Source organism: Pelobates fuscus, chromosome 1, assembly GCF_036172605.1.
Source record: "Pelobates fuscus isolate aPelFus1 chromosome 1, aPelFus1.pri, whole genome shotgun sequence".
NCBI classification, from domain to species: domain Eukaryota; kingdom Metazoa; phylum Chordata; class Amphibia; order Anura; family Pelobatidae; genus Pelobates; species Pelobates fuscus.
Window position 1 is genome coordinate 228,857,738 of NC_086317.1, and position 16,797 is coordinate 228,874,534.

The 16,797-nt window shown below is 43.0% G+C and overlaps 1 protein-coding gene across 3 annotated transcripts in view; it reads left to right on the forward strand.

The window, feature by feature from the left end:
• The first annotated feature begins 9,221 nt into the window (after window positions 1–9,221).
• Window positions 9,222–16,797, forward strand: part of INPP5B (inositol polyphosphate-5-phosphatase B) — a 152,090-nt gene continuing 144,514 nt past the window's right edge. For 2 of the 3 annotated variants that reach the window (XM_063454994.1, XM_063455003.1), the window contains exons 1-3: window positions 9,222–9,350; window positions 14,524–14,587; window positions 15,667–15,747. In XM_063454994.1, the coding sequence (XP_063311064.1) occupies window positions 14,532–14,587; window positions 15,667–15,747 (137 nt within the window). In that variant the 5' untranslated portion in view covers window positions 9,222–9,350; window positions 14,524–14,531. Of the gene's footprint in view, window positions 9,351–14,523; window positions 14,589–15,666; window positions 15,748–16,797 lie in introns of those variants that run through there. The other variant, XM_063455013.1, reaches the window with a different exon arrangement.

Sequence of the window (16,797 nt, forward strand, 5' to 3'; positions counted from 1 at the left end):
CCTTGCTGGCGTCTGAGTCGGACTGGAGCTCTCTGCCCTTTACCAATCCAGCCACGGGCCCATCCATCTGGCCCATCAAGACTCACTCTCATTTCATCAGTCCATAAAACCTTAGAAAAATCAGTCTTGAGATATTTCTTGGCCCAGTCTTGACGTTTCAGCTTGTGTGTCTTGTTCAGTGGTGGTCGTCTTTCAGCCTTTCTTACCTTGGCCATGTCTCTGAGTATTGCACACCTTGTGCTTTTGGGCACTCCAGTGATGTTGCAGCTCGGAAATATGGCCAAACTGGTGGCAAGTGGCATCTTGGCAGCTGCACGCTTGACTTTTCTCAGTTCATGGGCAGTTATTTTGCGCCTTGGTTTCTCCACACGCTTCTTGCGACCCTGTTGACTATTTTGAATGAAACGCTTGATTGTTTGATGATCACGCTTCAGAAGCTTTGCAATTTTAAGAGTGCTGCATCCCTCTGCAAGATATCTCACTATTTTTGACTTTTCAGAGCCTGTCAAGTCCTTCTTTTGACCCATTTTGCCAAAGGAAAGGAAGTTGCCTAATAATTATGCACACCTGATATAGGGTGTTGATGTCATTAGACCACACCCCTTCTCATTACAGAGATGCACATCACCTAATATGCTTAATTGGTAGTAGGCTTTCGAGCCTATACAGCTTGGATTAAGACAACATGCATAAAGAGGATGATGTGGTCAAAATACTCATTTGCCTAATAATTCTGCACTCCCTGTACAGTGAATACTACAACTTTAACCCTCCTCAAGCTGTTAATCTTGTTAACCTTAAACACCCTATGTAATCTATCGCTGATGTTAAAGGAACACTATTGTGTCAGAAATACAAACATATAGGTCCCTGGCCCCCCTTAGATTGCAGTAAAAAATAGTTTTTACTTACATTTATCCCATAGTGTGCCTGTCTCGCTATGGCTGACCCTCCTCATCAATCTGTAACAAACCTATTTGCTCCTCGCACCCGAGCTGCTGCCTTCCTCAGCTCATGCTGACAGAATGCTCCAAGTCTGAAAATGGAAGCAGCAAATCATCGCCGGCAAACCACACCTCCTCCTGGTTAGTGTGGACCGAATATAACACAGCCGCTGCTTCCCTTCATTCACTTGGATGCTGTCCTCTTTAATGTTGCATTCTTTGATAATTTGAATATTGTGACATCATGCCCGCGCTTAAAATGACTGTGTCATCTAGGATACCCCATTTTATATAATTTTGGAGTCACAGAGGTTACATGGACCAATCTGAACACCTGTAAGCCTTTATAATGCTAATTTGGGGCCTTATTCAGTGCCCTATCATGGTTTCTGCCTTGATACAAATATAGTGCTTATAGTAAGTCTTTCTTGATATTCTGATATTGACCATGGCTTGTATTTTACTTCATGTATTTCTTGTATCCTGACCCAGCTTGTTATTTTTGTATATCCATATTTCTCTTAAATCTGATGTTGGCTATTACTGACTTTGTCTCTATCTTTATTACGTTAAGTCTGGGCACTCTAAGGCTAAGTAATACGTCTATTAAGTACCGTATATACTCGAGTGCTGAAAAAACCCAACTCGACTTATACTCGAGTCAATGTCTGTATTATGGCAATTTAGATTGCCATAATACAGACAAGGGGCAGTGTAGGAGGGGGGCTGGCAGAGAGCGTTTACCTACCTCTACTGCAGCTCCTGTCAGCTCCCTTCTCCTCCACGCCGGTCCGGTCAGCTCCCCTGTCAGCTCCCAGTGTAAGTCTCGCAAGAGCCGCGGGGTCATAGCGTTGCCACTGTGAGCTGACAGGGGAGCTGACCGGACCGGCGCGGAGGAGGAGGGAGCTGACAGGAGCTGCAGGAGAGGTAAGTAAATGCTCTCTGCCAGCCCCCTCCACTGAACTGCCAATGAAACTGGACCACCAGGGAGTGAGAGCCACCCTCCCTGCCATGGAGGGGGCACGAAAAAAAATGCATTCATACACACACACTGCATTCATACACACACTGCACTCATACACACACACACTGCATTCATACACACACTGCACTCATACACACACACTGCACTCATACACACACACTGCATTCATTATATACACACACTGTAAATAAATATTCAATTAATATAATATTTTTAGGATCTAATTTTATTTAGAAATGTACCAGTAGCTGCTGCATTTCCCACCCTAGTCTTACACTCGAGTCAATAAGTTTTCCCAATTTTTGGGGTAAAATTAGGGGCCTCGGCTTATATTCAGGTCGGCTTATACTCGAGTATATACGGTACCTCTGTTTGTGGGATTCGCCGTTTCCTGTAAGTTAAGGTACCACCCTTTGACCCAATCTTGATGATCTCAACTAATCCATGCGCGGCAAAACCCAGAGCTATGCCAATCAGCCTCTCCTCATAAGATGCATTGAATCAATGCATTTCTATGGGAAAAGTTCAGTGCCTCCATGCTCACTGTGCAACTTTGGACTAGGAAGCACCTCTATTGGCCATCTGAGTGACTGCCACTAGAGGTTCTCCTAGGAAAAGGCAGTGTTTACAGTGCTCAGCCTGCAGGGACAGGTTATAGACACCAGAACCACTACATTAAGCTATAGTGGTTCTGGTGACGGTAGTGTTTCTTTAAACCCACTCAAGCCATACCCCCCCCCCCCTCTTATTCTAACTACTTTTAACATTATATTTAAACCTGCATGCATTTACACAGCTGCTTGCACTCACTATACCAACATATTCAAAAACAATATGTAAATATGTTTATACATAAATGTATATATATGCAGTTGTAAAATATGAATATATGTGCTTTAGATATTTTTTGGCCTGCGATGTCTAGTTAACAAATTCATTATACTTACTGTAACTGCTTTTTTTGGGTTGGGTAGCAGGGGGCACCTTATAACTTTAGTTCTGTCCCATGTAAATCTGGCCCTCATCTTGGAGCTATAGTATAGGAACTTTAACATTCCACAAAACCACCCAATAGGAAATCCCTTCAGAGAGACTCCTTCTGACGCTGACTAAGGCAATTTAATCCCCGGAATCAGACGGATTCCCCATTCAGTATTACAAAAATGTCCAGAAATTATGTATCCACATTTCCTTACACCCTTCAACTCCATTAACTTCATTACTCAACATGCAATACCCTCCTAGACCCGAGCAGCTAACATATCTCTTATTCCCAAGGAGAGCAAGGACATAGAGCAGCGTACCAATTTTACACCCATATACCTTCTAAACTGCGATATGATGTTATTCGCAAAGATCCTAGCTTCCAGACTGCAGTCCCATCTCCCCAGCCTCTCAGAGAGGTTTCATCAATCCACCAGTTGCAGAAAAGCTATGAGGATCTTCTTATGTTGTCCACAGATGCAGAGAAGGCATTCAATAGAGTAAATTGTGACTTCCTGTTCCTTTATCTACCAGTGCAGGGGTTGGATCCCAACAGGTTCGGCTGGATAAGCTTTTTGTCCTTGCCCTGAACCATTTCTCTAATCAGTCAGGCAGAACCAAGACATAAAAGTGGTCCAGGTGAGAGACATCACACATAAGGACATAAGGTGGACACCTATGTGGATTAACCTTTTTTATCACCACACCGGAAATAACACTTCCTTACATTATGAGGGAATTCCAATAATATGGGACCCTCTCCCACTTTAAGATTAATTACACCAAATCTATAATTCTAAACATCAACATGCCACACAGAAAAGAAGTCCAGATCTGCCTGAATTTCCCCTTTCAGTGGTGAAACGAGGAAGTGAAATACTTGGGTGTGAAAATTGCTAGGGACCTTGCCCAACTATACCAGGCCAATTTCCTGCCTATGCTGACTTACTTCTGGGAAACCTTGATGTCCTGGGAGTTACCATACATATCCTGGCTAGGTTGTATCTCTGTGACCAAGATGAATCTACTACCGTGCATCCTCTATCTTTTCCAGATACTTCTCATACAAATTCCTCCTGCATACATTACATCACTCAGATACTTATTGATAAAGTACATATGGGGTTCCAGGAAACCGAGATTGAGGTTTCAGATCCTCACAATGCCCAAGAAGGATAGCGGACTAGCTATGTCTGACTTACTATGATATTACCAATCCACCCACTTGCAGCAGTGGTAGTGTGGGCCAAGTAAAGCGTACATAAACTATTGAAGAGTGTAGAACAAACCCAGATTAATGGTTCTCTCAGTCTTCTTGTAGCAACTACAGCTAGTAGGAAAATAGTGTCTCAGCAGCCTTTTGTCCGCTCTTCTCTACATATCTTGCACATGCTGGCACCCAAGATGGGGCTGTCTTCTTTCCTATTTCCCCTCCATGCCCTGAACTCCAAACTGGACTTTTGTCTGGAATTGGAGACTAGGGCCTTTACAGTCTCCTCACCCATGCAAACTTACAAATTAGACACTTGGTAAAAGATAGCAAAGTTGCTATACAATATTCTAGGTAACTTAACTGGCACATTCATGCAAAAATTCAGATCTAAACAATTAAAAAGATTCTTAAACCAAATTCACCAGCAACCAAACCTACAAAGACCCCATTTAAACACCTGCGTGATGAACTCAACCCAAGGACACATGCCATTTCCCACCTTTATTTGACTCTCCATTATGGTGGACACCAACCACCTCCACCCTACATGGCTACATACAAAGTTATGTGATGCGCTACATTTTTGACTGGTTGTGATGAGGTGGGTAAACAATATCTACAATAGCTGGCGGAAAATATATCACCCAAATGTATTTGTTTATTTAATTAATGAATTTCCCCCCTATCCTGCCTGGAGGTGACTTGTGCTACTGTCATATAATTGTTCCTGCCTGGGGACCAGCGTGCCCCTTCGTTTTTTTAAACAAGTTCAGGAATCAGGTCCTGAGCGACCAAAATGTCATAGAATGATTGGACCTAAATGTCCCAGTGTGTACTATTTCAACAACTTATCATACAAAAACAATAAAGAACAATATTCACAAAAAAATACGTTGAAAAAGCACTTGGAAATCTGTTTTTCCAGTGGCAGTATTGGACATCTCAAATGTCAGTGTTCCAAAAGACTCCCTAAAATAAGTTACTGCAATAATTTATCTTACATTCACAATAATCATGCAGGGTTTTCACTAAAGTGTGAATTGTTGGGGACGCAAAGTGAATTAAAAGTTAATTATTTTAGGGCAAAATAATAGCCAGATTCAAAAAAAATCTTACTGCAGCTATGTTTTTAGTTCCTGACAATTTTCAAAAATTTACACTTGGTTGAATAAACCTGATAAATGTTAAAGAGATTGTAATCACAATCTGTTTATTCTTCATCTAGAGTTTAAACAGATTTGGTAAAAACATATGATCACTACACAGTCATAAACTAATGCTGTGTAACCTCTAAAACAGACAACAACCCTGTTACTTCATCCACATATACAAAAATGGACACAGAGTCCATTTATAGTCCATTATGGCCTATAAAGATTCAGCATAATATACATCATAATATATCAGGTGAATAATATGTCTGGTGGGTAATTTACAGGTATATGTAAGCAATTATTGGGAGAATTTATACTATAATATGGGTGTTGCAGTCAGCGTGGCATCTATTTCTAAAGTGGGCAATAATTGAGTCTGTATACCTATGCTTCCACAAAGTACAGATTAGCCTGTCACTTAATGTAAAATGACATATGTTTCATAATACTCCTATTTCATATTACTGTCAAATGAATAGTTGCCATACAAGTATTATATTATTATTAATATAATAATATTATTATTATATAGTATTATTATTGCTATGTATTTGCATATCCATGTTAATTTTATATATTTATGAAAGCAGAGTCCAATCTATATTTAATATTCTCATTATACACTCCACACGTTTGTAACTGTCTCTGTGCACCAGTTTTAATAATTTTTTTACAAAGACCCATGCCGGTCCAAAACGTTGAAGTCACTAGGAAGCTTTACGCATTTAAAGGGGAACTATCGCTTCTCTGAAAATTACACCAATGAATAAAGCATTGAAAGTATTTTTAAGTTTTAATGTATATTAGACAGATTTTGCAATTGGCTACGTGGTCCAGTTTAGACCAGGTCAAACCAGGGCACACAAGTCAGTTGAGAAGAAGATACAGAAACATACTTTGTCTTCCTTACCGACTGAAAAGGACAGCGCTTATTGATTGATTATAGAGAAAAGATGGAGCCTCTGTTTCAGGATAAATCGGTGTTGATTTTTACATTCAATAAAATTTTTAGGCCTAATAAACACATATGAAAATATGATACAATTAAATATAATATTATGTAATATAAAAAAATCTTAAAAGTGACAGTTCCTCTTTAGCACTGAACTAAAAATCATATTACAAAATTTAGGCTAAAGTTGTGAGCATGTATGAATTGAATTTGTTTTCCTAACAAGCACTTTTGTCTAAATTTTAACAGGTATTAGCTAAAATGAGCTTTTGAGATGAGCTAAAAGCAAATTTTACATTTAAGGTAAAAATAGCCAAACTGGGGGGTGAGGCCTGAGTGCCATGCCGGACGGAGGCATCCTGGGTGATCAAATCCTTAAGCGTGATCCCCCATCTGAGGTGCTGATACACAGACTGGTGCTTTTTCTGAGGTCAGTTAGACTCCATGCTGCCGGAACACTACAGACAGGCTTAGCAGCCTAGTACGTCTTGAGGAGTGAAGAGGCAGCCGATCTCAGCACCTTAGCTGAGCCATGGTTTAGTGTCCCTCCCTCACCCCATGCCCCTCTGGACTGGCGGGGGTGAACCTAGTCTAACCTCTGAGGGCTGCCTTCCTGGGCTAAGTGCACACGGCGAAACTGCTGACATTGAGTGCTAAAACTTCAACACCTGACACCTACAAAATGTCGGATGCCACTTGCTCCACTGATCCTGTCAGAAACAAATTTGATGTTCTGCACAAGCTGAATGCAACTTTCGAATCCTTCTGGGAAAAGCTGAATGAGCTCTGCAGCTCTTGATGATCCCACCGAGGGTCCTTGATGTGATGTGGTGCGGCTAGCATTGGAGCCCTTGACTGACCAGACCCGACGACGTCACGTGAGGCCTGTCTTGGAGAAGGTGGAGTGCGGCTCCCGCAGGTTCTGCGGTGCACTGTGAATGTGCTTCCAGCTAACCTGCAGCTTTGGAGAAACAGGATGGACATCTCAGATCCTGCAAAGTTTACCCTACTGCCCCATGAAGTTCCGCTGTGTCCAAGCTGGTGGGCTGTTAGGCCCAACCTGAGAACTTTAGGGGAAGGAGCCTGATTAGTCCTGGCATGGCATCAGCTGAAATGAGAGATGGGCTTAAGACTCTCTCTATGACATAGTTGTAACGAACCGCCTGGCACCCCGACCGGGAACCTCCGTCAGTCTCTGCTTCCTAGTACTTGTGAGCACCATAAGCACTGCACTAAACCCCACAAACTGCCGGAGCTTGGTTGGGATCTCGCTGTCCTCCACCCACCCTGGACCCAAGACCAAAATCCAGCTTCCAGTGGGTAGATCTCTCCTAGCCCAGAGAGCGAAGCAGGCTGCTCTTACAAGAGCAATCATTGTGATCCAAGGGAGTATAGTGATTATAGCAATCCCCAGAGTAAATATAGCTCTCCAATCCCCCAAACATGAGCCAAGGCTTCATGAAGGGGTAAACTGTTCTGTTTAATGGCAGCCACAACAGGCCTTTTATGACAGTCCACCTGGACCTGAGAGTAGACTACAGTAAAAACAAACACACAACTGCATTGGCTCTCAGGTCCAGGACAATCCCATACACAATAAGACAATCCCTCCCCTATGTCTGGGAGATAATTGAGTCAGGAACTGAACTAACTCAATTATCTCCAGGCACAAAAAACACAACTTTTAACACCCCGAAAATACTGTCAAAACCCATGGGAACCTTACAAAGATTACATCCACTGATAGCCCCGATCTGGGTGACCAACATATCCAAAACTCACCTAGATCGGTTCAGGGGTTCGGGATTTCCATGAAAGTCATAATTTTGACCGACCGTGCACATGGTCCTATGCCCAAAACAGTTCCAGGGAATCAGGGCTCATGGTTGGTCTCTCTGTCTGGAGTACAAAAGTACATAACTCACATGAACAGAGTCTTTTAAAGTGCATTGGGCAAGGTATTTTGCAGGGCCCATAGTCCTGAGGCAATAGGTTGGCCAGCAGGCTTCTCCAAGAACCTGTGACAAGGTTCAGTTCGTCACAATAGTGCTTCAGTATTACACTACATGCTTCTACCTGCTGAGCATAGCTCTTGGCTTCATTTAATCTCTCAGAAAGATTGCTTGTTGATTTTACAGTTTGCCTCTTAACTCTTATATGACTTACCACTATTTCACTAAATTATTTACTCTACTTTATCTTTCTCACTGGGGGCCTACATTTGTAGTTTGGTTAAAAGGTCTCCATGTTAAATTCGTTTCGGTCTGAATGTGAATTTGGACGAATTTAATGCAATTCGAATGCTTCAGAATGTCCGAAGTGCCGAACCGAATTTCAGAAGTGCCGAAGTGCTTCGGATTTCTGAAAAGTGGTAAAACAAGTGAGGGAGGTAAAATTATGTGAATGATGACAGGGGTAGGGTTATGGTAGGGTTAGGATTAGGGTTAGAGTAGGGGTACAGTTAGGGGTAGGGTTAAATTCATTTTGAATGCTAACATTAGTAAATAACCCTGACTGTTTGATAACTACTAGAATTTGGTGTTTTGTGAATAAGCTACCAGATGCCGAATAACTTATTCATTTTGATTGATTGGAGTTGTGGTCTTTCTGCTAATTTTCCTATTAGGGTAAAATATGAAAAGATCAATACTTCTGCACTTTCTCTACTTATTTAGTTATATTATATAGATTGTACGCTGATTTGAACCGGGCCTTCTACCGAATATTCTTTACATAGTGCTAAAAAAAAATCAGGATGATTAAATATTTCTTCTTACATATGTGAAAGTTACAATATTTTGGAAAATGTGTATTTTCCCTTTAACAATTATTTGTCATTGCCAATGTGGTATCATTTTCTCTTTACAATTTATTTAGTAACTTCCTAGCTCCCTCTGTCTGTTATCCATTTAACTGCACAACAGTTTTCTCCACTGCTTTTTGTTAGGAGGGGGAGGAAGTGCTGACGTAGCCTTTAGATTCTAGGCCAGGGAGTAACTGTTCTGCACAAAACCACTATTCTCCCATTCTCAGAAATCTCACAGACTGCTCTGTTTAGGAAGAAAACAATCTTCTTTGGCCTCCAGCTGCCAGGGAGACCAATCTTTCAACGTGATCGGTAAATTCATTTTTCTCCTGTTTGCACGGCTAGGGGTGTGACAGACGTATGAATGTGCATTAACAAAAATCTACTAACACCCAGTAACATGTAACATGTCAACAATATGCACTGATTCTAAATTCAGTCCAGAGAATCAAGATCCCTACATAGACAATCTTTAAAAAAATTTTAATTTTCTACTTCAAATACAGACTCAAACACCAGCTCAGTTGGTAATATTGTCCGCATTCTGTGATATATTTGATTTTTAAGGCCTGATGACATGTTTAGTTTACTTACAATGAAACATCTGTAATTGATTAACATATGTTTTCCAAAACTCCTTTGTTTGCTACCTCAAACCAGATATTGTAATACAAAAAAGCTAAAGGATTTTAAACCATACCATAAAACACTATATTTATAAGCAATTTTTCACTATACCGAGTTCCTATATTTTGACATCCAACAAGTAGTTTGCAAAATTTAGTTTAAAAAAAAAACCCTCTGCACATTGCAGCCACTCACAGGAAGTAGGGGAAATCCTATTGCCCCTAAAATTGGTCATTAGGTATGTAGAGCACCTTACTCCTCCACACCGCCAGTCTACACAGCACCACCAGGACTCAACATGTATGAGTTGGAATAATATGTCACCATTTTAGTATGTAGCTATGCCTGGATATATTGTAGCAGATTCTTTATTTATAACATTTTTATTGCCACACTCTCAGACTGGTCTAACCAGGGGAGGGCTGGCAGCCTTAGGCCTGGGGGGCAAATCCAGTCAAGTGGCCCATTGCACCAAGAGGAGAGTAAAAACACCTTTCCCATGTGATTGAAAGTGTGTGTGTGTGGGGGGGGGGGGGGGGGGGGGGGGAAGCAGTCACCTAAACAGACAATCAATGACAGGCACACACACTTGCTGATTTGGCACACACTAAAAAACACACACTCACTGACAGGCACACAGACACACACAGAAAGACACATTGTTGCATGCATACTGACTCAGACAGACAGACATACTTGCACACAGACATACTGACACACACATAGAGATACATACTGGTACTCACACAGACACACACAGAAAGACACACTGTTACAGGCATACTGACTCAGACAGACAGACATACTGACACAAACACACACACACACAGGCATACTGGCTGACACACACACAGACAGACATACTGACACACACACAGACAGACATACTGGCACACAGACAGACATACTGGCACACACATAGACAGACATACTGGCACACACACAGACAGACATACTGATGCGCACACACAGCCATACTGATGCGCACACACAGCCATACTGATGCGCACACACACACAGCCACACTGATGCGCACACACACACAGCCATACTGACACACACAGCCATACTCATACACACAGCCATACTCATACACACAGCCATACTCATACACACACACCCACTCATACACACACACCCACTCATACACACACACCCACTCATACACACACACCCACTCATACACACACACCCAAACTTTACACTTTTAAAACCAGTGGACAGGGGCTGAGTAAGGGGACAGGGCTGTAGTGGGGGACAGGGCTGTAGTGGGGGACAGGGGGTGGTAGTGGAGGGTATAAGCTGTAATTGGGGGTTTAGGAAATGTACGGGGGGATAGGGGCTGAAGCAAGTTGATGGCTACAATTTGGGGAAAGGGGCTGTGGTGTGGGTAATATAGGTTGCAATTGGGGGAGAGGAGCTGTAGTGGGGATGTTATGGGGCTGTGGTGGGGGGCATGGGGCTGAGGAAGGGGGCAGGAGCTGAGAGGGGGGAAAGGAGCAGTGAAAGGGTGGGGCAGGGGCTGACCAAGGGGACAGGGGCTGAGGTAGGAGCTGACTAAGGGGACAGGTGTGGACAGGGGCTGAGGTGTGGACAGGGGCTGAGGTGTGGACAGGGGCTGAGGTGTGGACAGGGGCTGAGATGGGGACAGGGGCTGAGATGGGGACAGGGGCTGAGATGGGGACAGGGGCTGAGATGGGGACAGGGGCTGAGGAGAGGGTACAGGGGCTGAGGAGAGGGTACAGGGGCTGAGGAGAGGGTACAGGAGCTGAGGAGAGGGTACAGGGGCTGAGGAGAGGGTACAGGGGCTGAGGAAAGGGTACAGGGGCTGAGGAAAGGGTACAGGGGCTGAGGAGGGGGGACAGGGGCTGAGGAAAGGGTACAGGGGCTGAGGAGGGGGGACAGGGGCTGAGGAGAGGACAGGGGCTGAGGATGGGACAGGGGCTGAGGATGGGACATGGGCTGAGGAGGGGACAGGGGCTGAGGAGGGGACAGGGGCTGAGGAGGGGACAGGGGCTGAGGAGGGGACAGGGGCTGAGGATGGGACAGGGGCTGACTAAGGGGACATGGGCTGAGGAGAGGACAGGGGCTGAGGATGGGACAGGGGCTGAGGATGGGACAGGGGCTGAGGATGGGACAGGGGCTGAGGATGGGACAGGGGCTGAGGAGGAGGCAGGGGCTGAGGAGGGGACAGGGGCTGAGGAGGGGGCAGGGGCTGACTAAGGGGACAGGGGCTGAGGAGGGGAATAAAAAAAACACTAAAGTGTATTTCCCCCCTCCCTGAGTCTTACCTTAGGCCAGGGAGGGGTGGACAGCAGCCAACAGTAGCAGCAACCAGCAGCAGCCAGTGAAGTCGTCCTCTCCTGATGATGTCAGGAGGAGGGGCCGTGACTTCCTCTGCTCTTCTCCCAGACTCCCCAGCGGTCCTGTGAGAAGAGCAGTGGAAGTCACGCCCCCTCCTCCTGACATCATCAGGAGAGGCCGACTCCACTGACTGCAGACTGAAGGAAGAGTGAGGGAAGTTGAAAAATCTGACTCCTCAGCCAGAAGCAGGGGATTCAGATTTTTCATTTTTTTGCTGGATGTGTGCAGCCCTGGGTTTAGGGCGGCCTGGGGGGCAATTGCCTCCCTGCCCCCCTTCCCAGCCCGCCCCTGGGTCTAACTCACCTTCACCGTGAAATTAAACATCTGTGCCAGCAGAAAATGTTCCTTATTGAACTGCTGTGGGTTAGCACTTCACAGGTCCCATAAACACACCTAAAGGGACTTTATACATAACACCAAAAAATAAAAGGTATGATTATACCCAGGGGCGTTGCTGAGGGCAGTTGACCTGGTGTCACGTTTAAACATTTGTTATGAAGGAACACAACTGCAGATTTCTTATAGTTCGAATATTTATTAGAAAGTAATTGGTATTGACTTTAATTCCAATATACAGGTACTGTAGCATTAAGTAATAAACGATAACTGAAGTCCACAATTATATGCACTGTAGCTTTAAGGAGTAAACGATAACTGAAGCAGCAAGAGTCCTTTAGTAGTATTGATTAATTAGATGATAAGAAGTTACTTATCAATAGCTGTTCCATAGACTTTAACTGAAGATAGATAGATGCAGCTAACTGAGACAAGTATGAGTTGAAGTTAGCTGTAACGGTTGACTTTAACGAAGGACTTTGGAGACAGGAAATAACAGCTTAGATGCAACGCTTATCAGAGAAGTTTTACTTAGCTTCCGGCACATAGAACACTGGTTCCCGAGATTTCCTCAGAGGCGGATTATCCTGCATGGATAGAGTTCAGCTTTAGCCGTGGATGAGGAAAGGTGAAGGGAACTTGAAGTCTTCCAGTCCGGTCCGGTAACAGCAGGCTTTCACAACGATGTTGCAGCCGGTTCGTGAGTACGGAACGTAGTTCATTAATCCAGCGTCGATCTGCTGGTGTGGTCAGATTAAATAGGGAGACCGGGTCATGAAGAGGTGTGGCTAAGCTCCGTGGAACCAGGAAGTAAGGGGATATTATAATTAAGGCATGACACCTGGGCTACAGCCTTAAGTAGGGTCTTGTAAATATTTAGGTTTAATTTTGTCCTTGAGTACTTTGTAATACTGAGAGATAAATAACCCCTTGGTCTTTAATTTGTGATACTGCCACTTTATGCACCATATTTGGAGTTGGTCATATCACATAGTGTGGGGGTATTGATGTGGGTTCAGGATTTTAATGACGTGTGTTCAGGTTTAATACTGCAAGTTTGAGATTAATGCTACAAGTTCAGGGCTAATACAGCATGGTGGGGTTAATACAGTATGGTGTGGGGTTAATACTGTATGTTGTGGAGTTAATACAGTATGGTGTAGACTTTGTAAATATTAGTATGCATGGTGTGTGTATGAGTGGTGTAGTGTGTGTGAGGGATACAGTTTGTTTGTGTCTATGAGTGGTGTAGTGTGTGAGAGGTGCAGTGTGTGTGTGTGTGTGTGTGTGTGAGGGGTGCAGTGTGTGAGAGGTGCAGTGTGTGTATGTTTGGGGCAGTGTGTGTGAGGGGTGCAGTGTGTGTGTGAGGGGTGCAGTGAGTGTATGGAATAAGAACTTCTAAAGAAATAAGGACTTCTAAAGTGTGTGGAGGATGGGTCGTCTCGAAGGTCCTCGATGTGATGTGGTGCGGTGCGGCTAGCAGTGGAGCCCTTGACTGACCAGGCCCGACGACGCCACGTGAGGCCTGTCTTGGAGAAGGGAGTCTCTCCCACCCATGACTGCTGGCAGCAATGTGCCTGTGGGCCAGAGGGGGGGAATTACCTCTTTGCCCCCCCCCTCCCCCAGACCCGCCACAATGTTTAAGGTGACCTTCCAAGTACCCCTAGCATGTGCTGAACTGCTAAGCTGAAAGGTTGACTGCAGCCAATGAGAGAAGCTCAGTCTCTAAGTAATGTCTGGTTACATTTTAAAAATGTGTGTTAGCCACGGTAAACATTGTTTGCTGCAGACCAGGGATAGCTAACTGCTTCATTGCAGCTGCTACTTCAGAAGACATTTGAGAGAAAAAGGAAGACAGGAACTTTAACATCAGTCGGACACGCCTAGACATTCATATACCACAATAATCATGTATGCATGCATATTGTCTAATATACAACTGAAGCAACAATATGATAGAGTCAACAGTAAAACAATATATCCATGAACAATAGAACTGAGAGCAAAATAATATATGAATGTAATTTACAAACTGGTGATATCACCAAAATAATAGAAGCTATAAGATAAGTGTAGTCTGGGAAGTTGGGCTAGCGAGACAGTATGCATGGTGAAGGAATGCTATGTTCTCATGGATAACGACATTCTGATTTTTCAGTTGCAATCATGGACCAGTCCATAGCAATTCAGGAAACGCTGGAAGAGGGAGAAAACTGCATTGCTGTATCCTTTGCATATTTCCTTAACATTCTTACATTCAATTAAAAGAGCAGGAAATAATAACGTCTAAAGTAAACACATTGTGCTGATCAGTTCGAAAATGAAACCCTTTTGGAGGCTGTGTGAGTATGACTCCTATCAGTGTATTGAGCAGTGCCACTCACCCTGTAGGATCATGAATTTAAATCATTTAGTTTGGATTAACCTAAAATAGATTATCCTATAAACCACTTCTGGAAACAGTCTATTAGTGCACTGAAATGAATTGTAAAACTAAATAAGTGGCATATTTTAACTTATTAATTTAGCAATAAATAAATTTGTGTTAGTACTGCTACTCAAGGTATTGTATGTTTATTCTTCAGTGGACACACAGTTGATGGTGGGATATCATGTTAAATGTAGTTTAAATGCCAGTGAGACATAATATACAGTAGACAGTCACAAGTTCAACATGTAAAATACATTATGTAGCTTATTGAAGATAGGAACACAAAAAAAACATACAATGTTTCAGGACAATGATATGATTAAGGCTATTTGGCCGAAACGTATATTTTTTTGTACTGGATACTATAACTTGGAGGTTGTGAGCCTAACCATGGAGAACCAGGTAGTGCGTTGAGTTCTTCCCCTATTCCCCAGGAATGCCACACCACCATATGTATTTTGGCCAGTCATAAATATTTATGGCACAGCAGTGGCAACCTGCCTGACTCGAAAAGTCAGTTGACCATCTATTTTATTTTGCACTTGCCGCCATTGCTACAAAAAATGTAAAACATCTTCCAAATCTAATGTTTAATTTGAAAGCAAAGATTTCACACGTATAAATTGATGCAAACAAAACCTGAATGCATGCAATGGAAATTAGATAATTCTAGGAAATGTTGTTTCAGCCTTGAATAAATTAAAGCAACGTAAATGTTTATTCAATTTATGCACATTAGTTAGAACACAGCTGGTAAATTGAACATCTTTTTTGCATGTGTTAATATTACTAAATTTCTAAATATTAGCAAACGTTAAATATTGCAGTTGAAGTTTAAATGTAGACTATTCTCTTTAACTGAAATATCTATGCTGTGCAAGGAATCTTGGTCACACCTCACAGCAATGAGAGTCGACTTGTGGGTCTGGTGGAGAGCAATAAGACAGCAGCGTAAGTATGGGCAACTATCATTTTGTAAAAGAATAAATATATATTGATTCATTATATATAGAGAAATATTGCCTTCCAATGCCTCAGTTTTTCAGCTCCAACACACCTCATTTAATTTAAAGCTAATCATTGGCTTCATATGTAGTTCTAGAGAGATTGCTCTGCAGAGTTGGAGAGATTGGACTGCCTTTTTGAGTGGTCACTCAATGGACCCAGCTGCAGGATGTCTGTGTCTTGACTGTATCATAGACAATATATATGCAAATACATTATGTGTATATGGTGTGTTCCATCGTTATTGTGTGTACTTGCCCGGTTATCCTACCCTCAGCATGCAGATTGCAACATGTTATGGTCTCAGAAGGGAATTCTGGAAGCCAATAGAGCAGACTACATTTCAACAGAGATGAGAAGACCTTATGGGAAAATAAGTTCTTAGGACACATGCAGTTACCAAAGCACAGATCATCTTGTAGAAGTTTGTATAGGGCCCACAGTGCTGTTCCCCTTGTCTTACCCCCAAAACCCAATACTAAACTAATTAGAAGGTTTGCAAGTGCGGATTCAAGTCATACCTCCAAGCCCTCTGGGTATGAGAGCTGGAAATATTACTTCCCAACTCTCATATTTTAACATACCATGGCGTCTTGCGTGCATTTGCATTGCCGTCATGGTCAGCTGTAGAGAATCATTGAATACAATGATTTTCTGTAGAAGATTCGAAGGCGAATTGCGCCGAGTGCCCGTCATGCACCTATGTTCCACACTGCTACTCTAAGAGAAGCATTGGATTGGCCTGTCATCTTGGAGGCATGCCTCCTGAATGACACAACCTGAGGAGGCTGCGGTAGCACCGATGGACACTTGGCATTGGAGAAAGGTAATTTGTTTCATTTTAACTTATTTCGCTTTTATTATTTGTACAGTGGGGGAAGGAGGACAAAATGATAAGGGACACCAGGACTGCAACCTTAGGAATACAGATATGTATTCCTTATGCCATAGTGCCCCTTGAAAAGAAAGAAATTAACTCTTTTGCAAATATGGCTC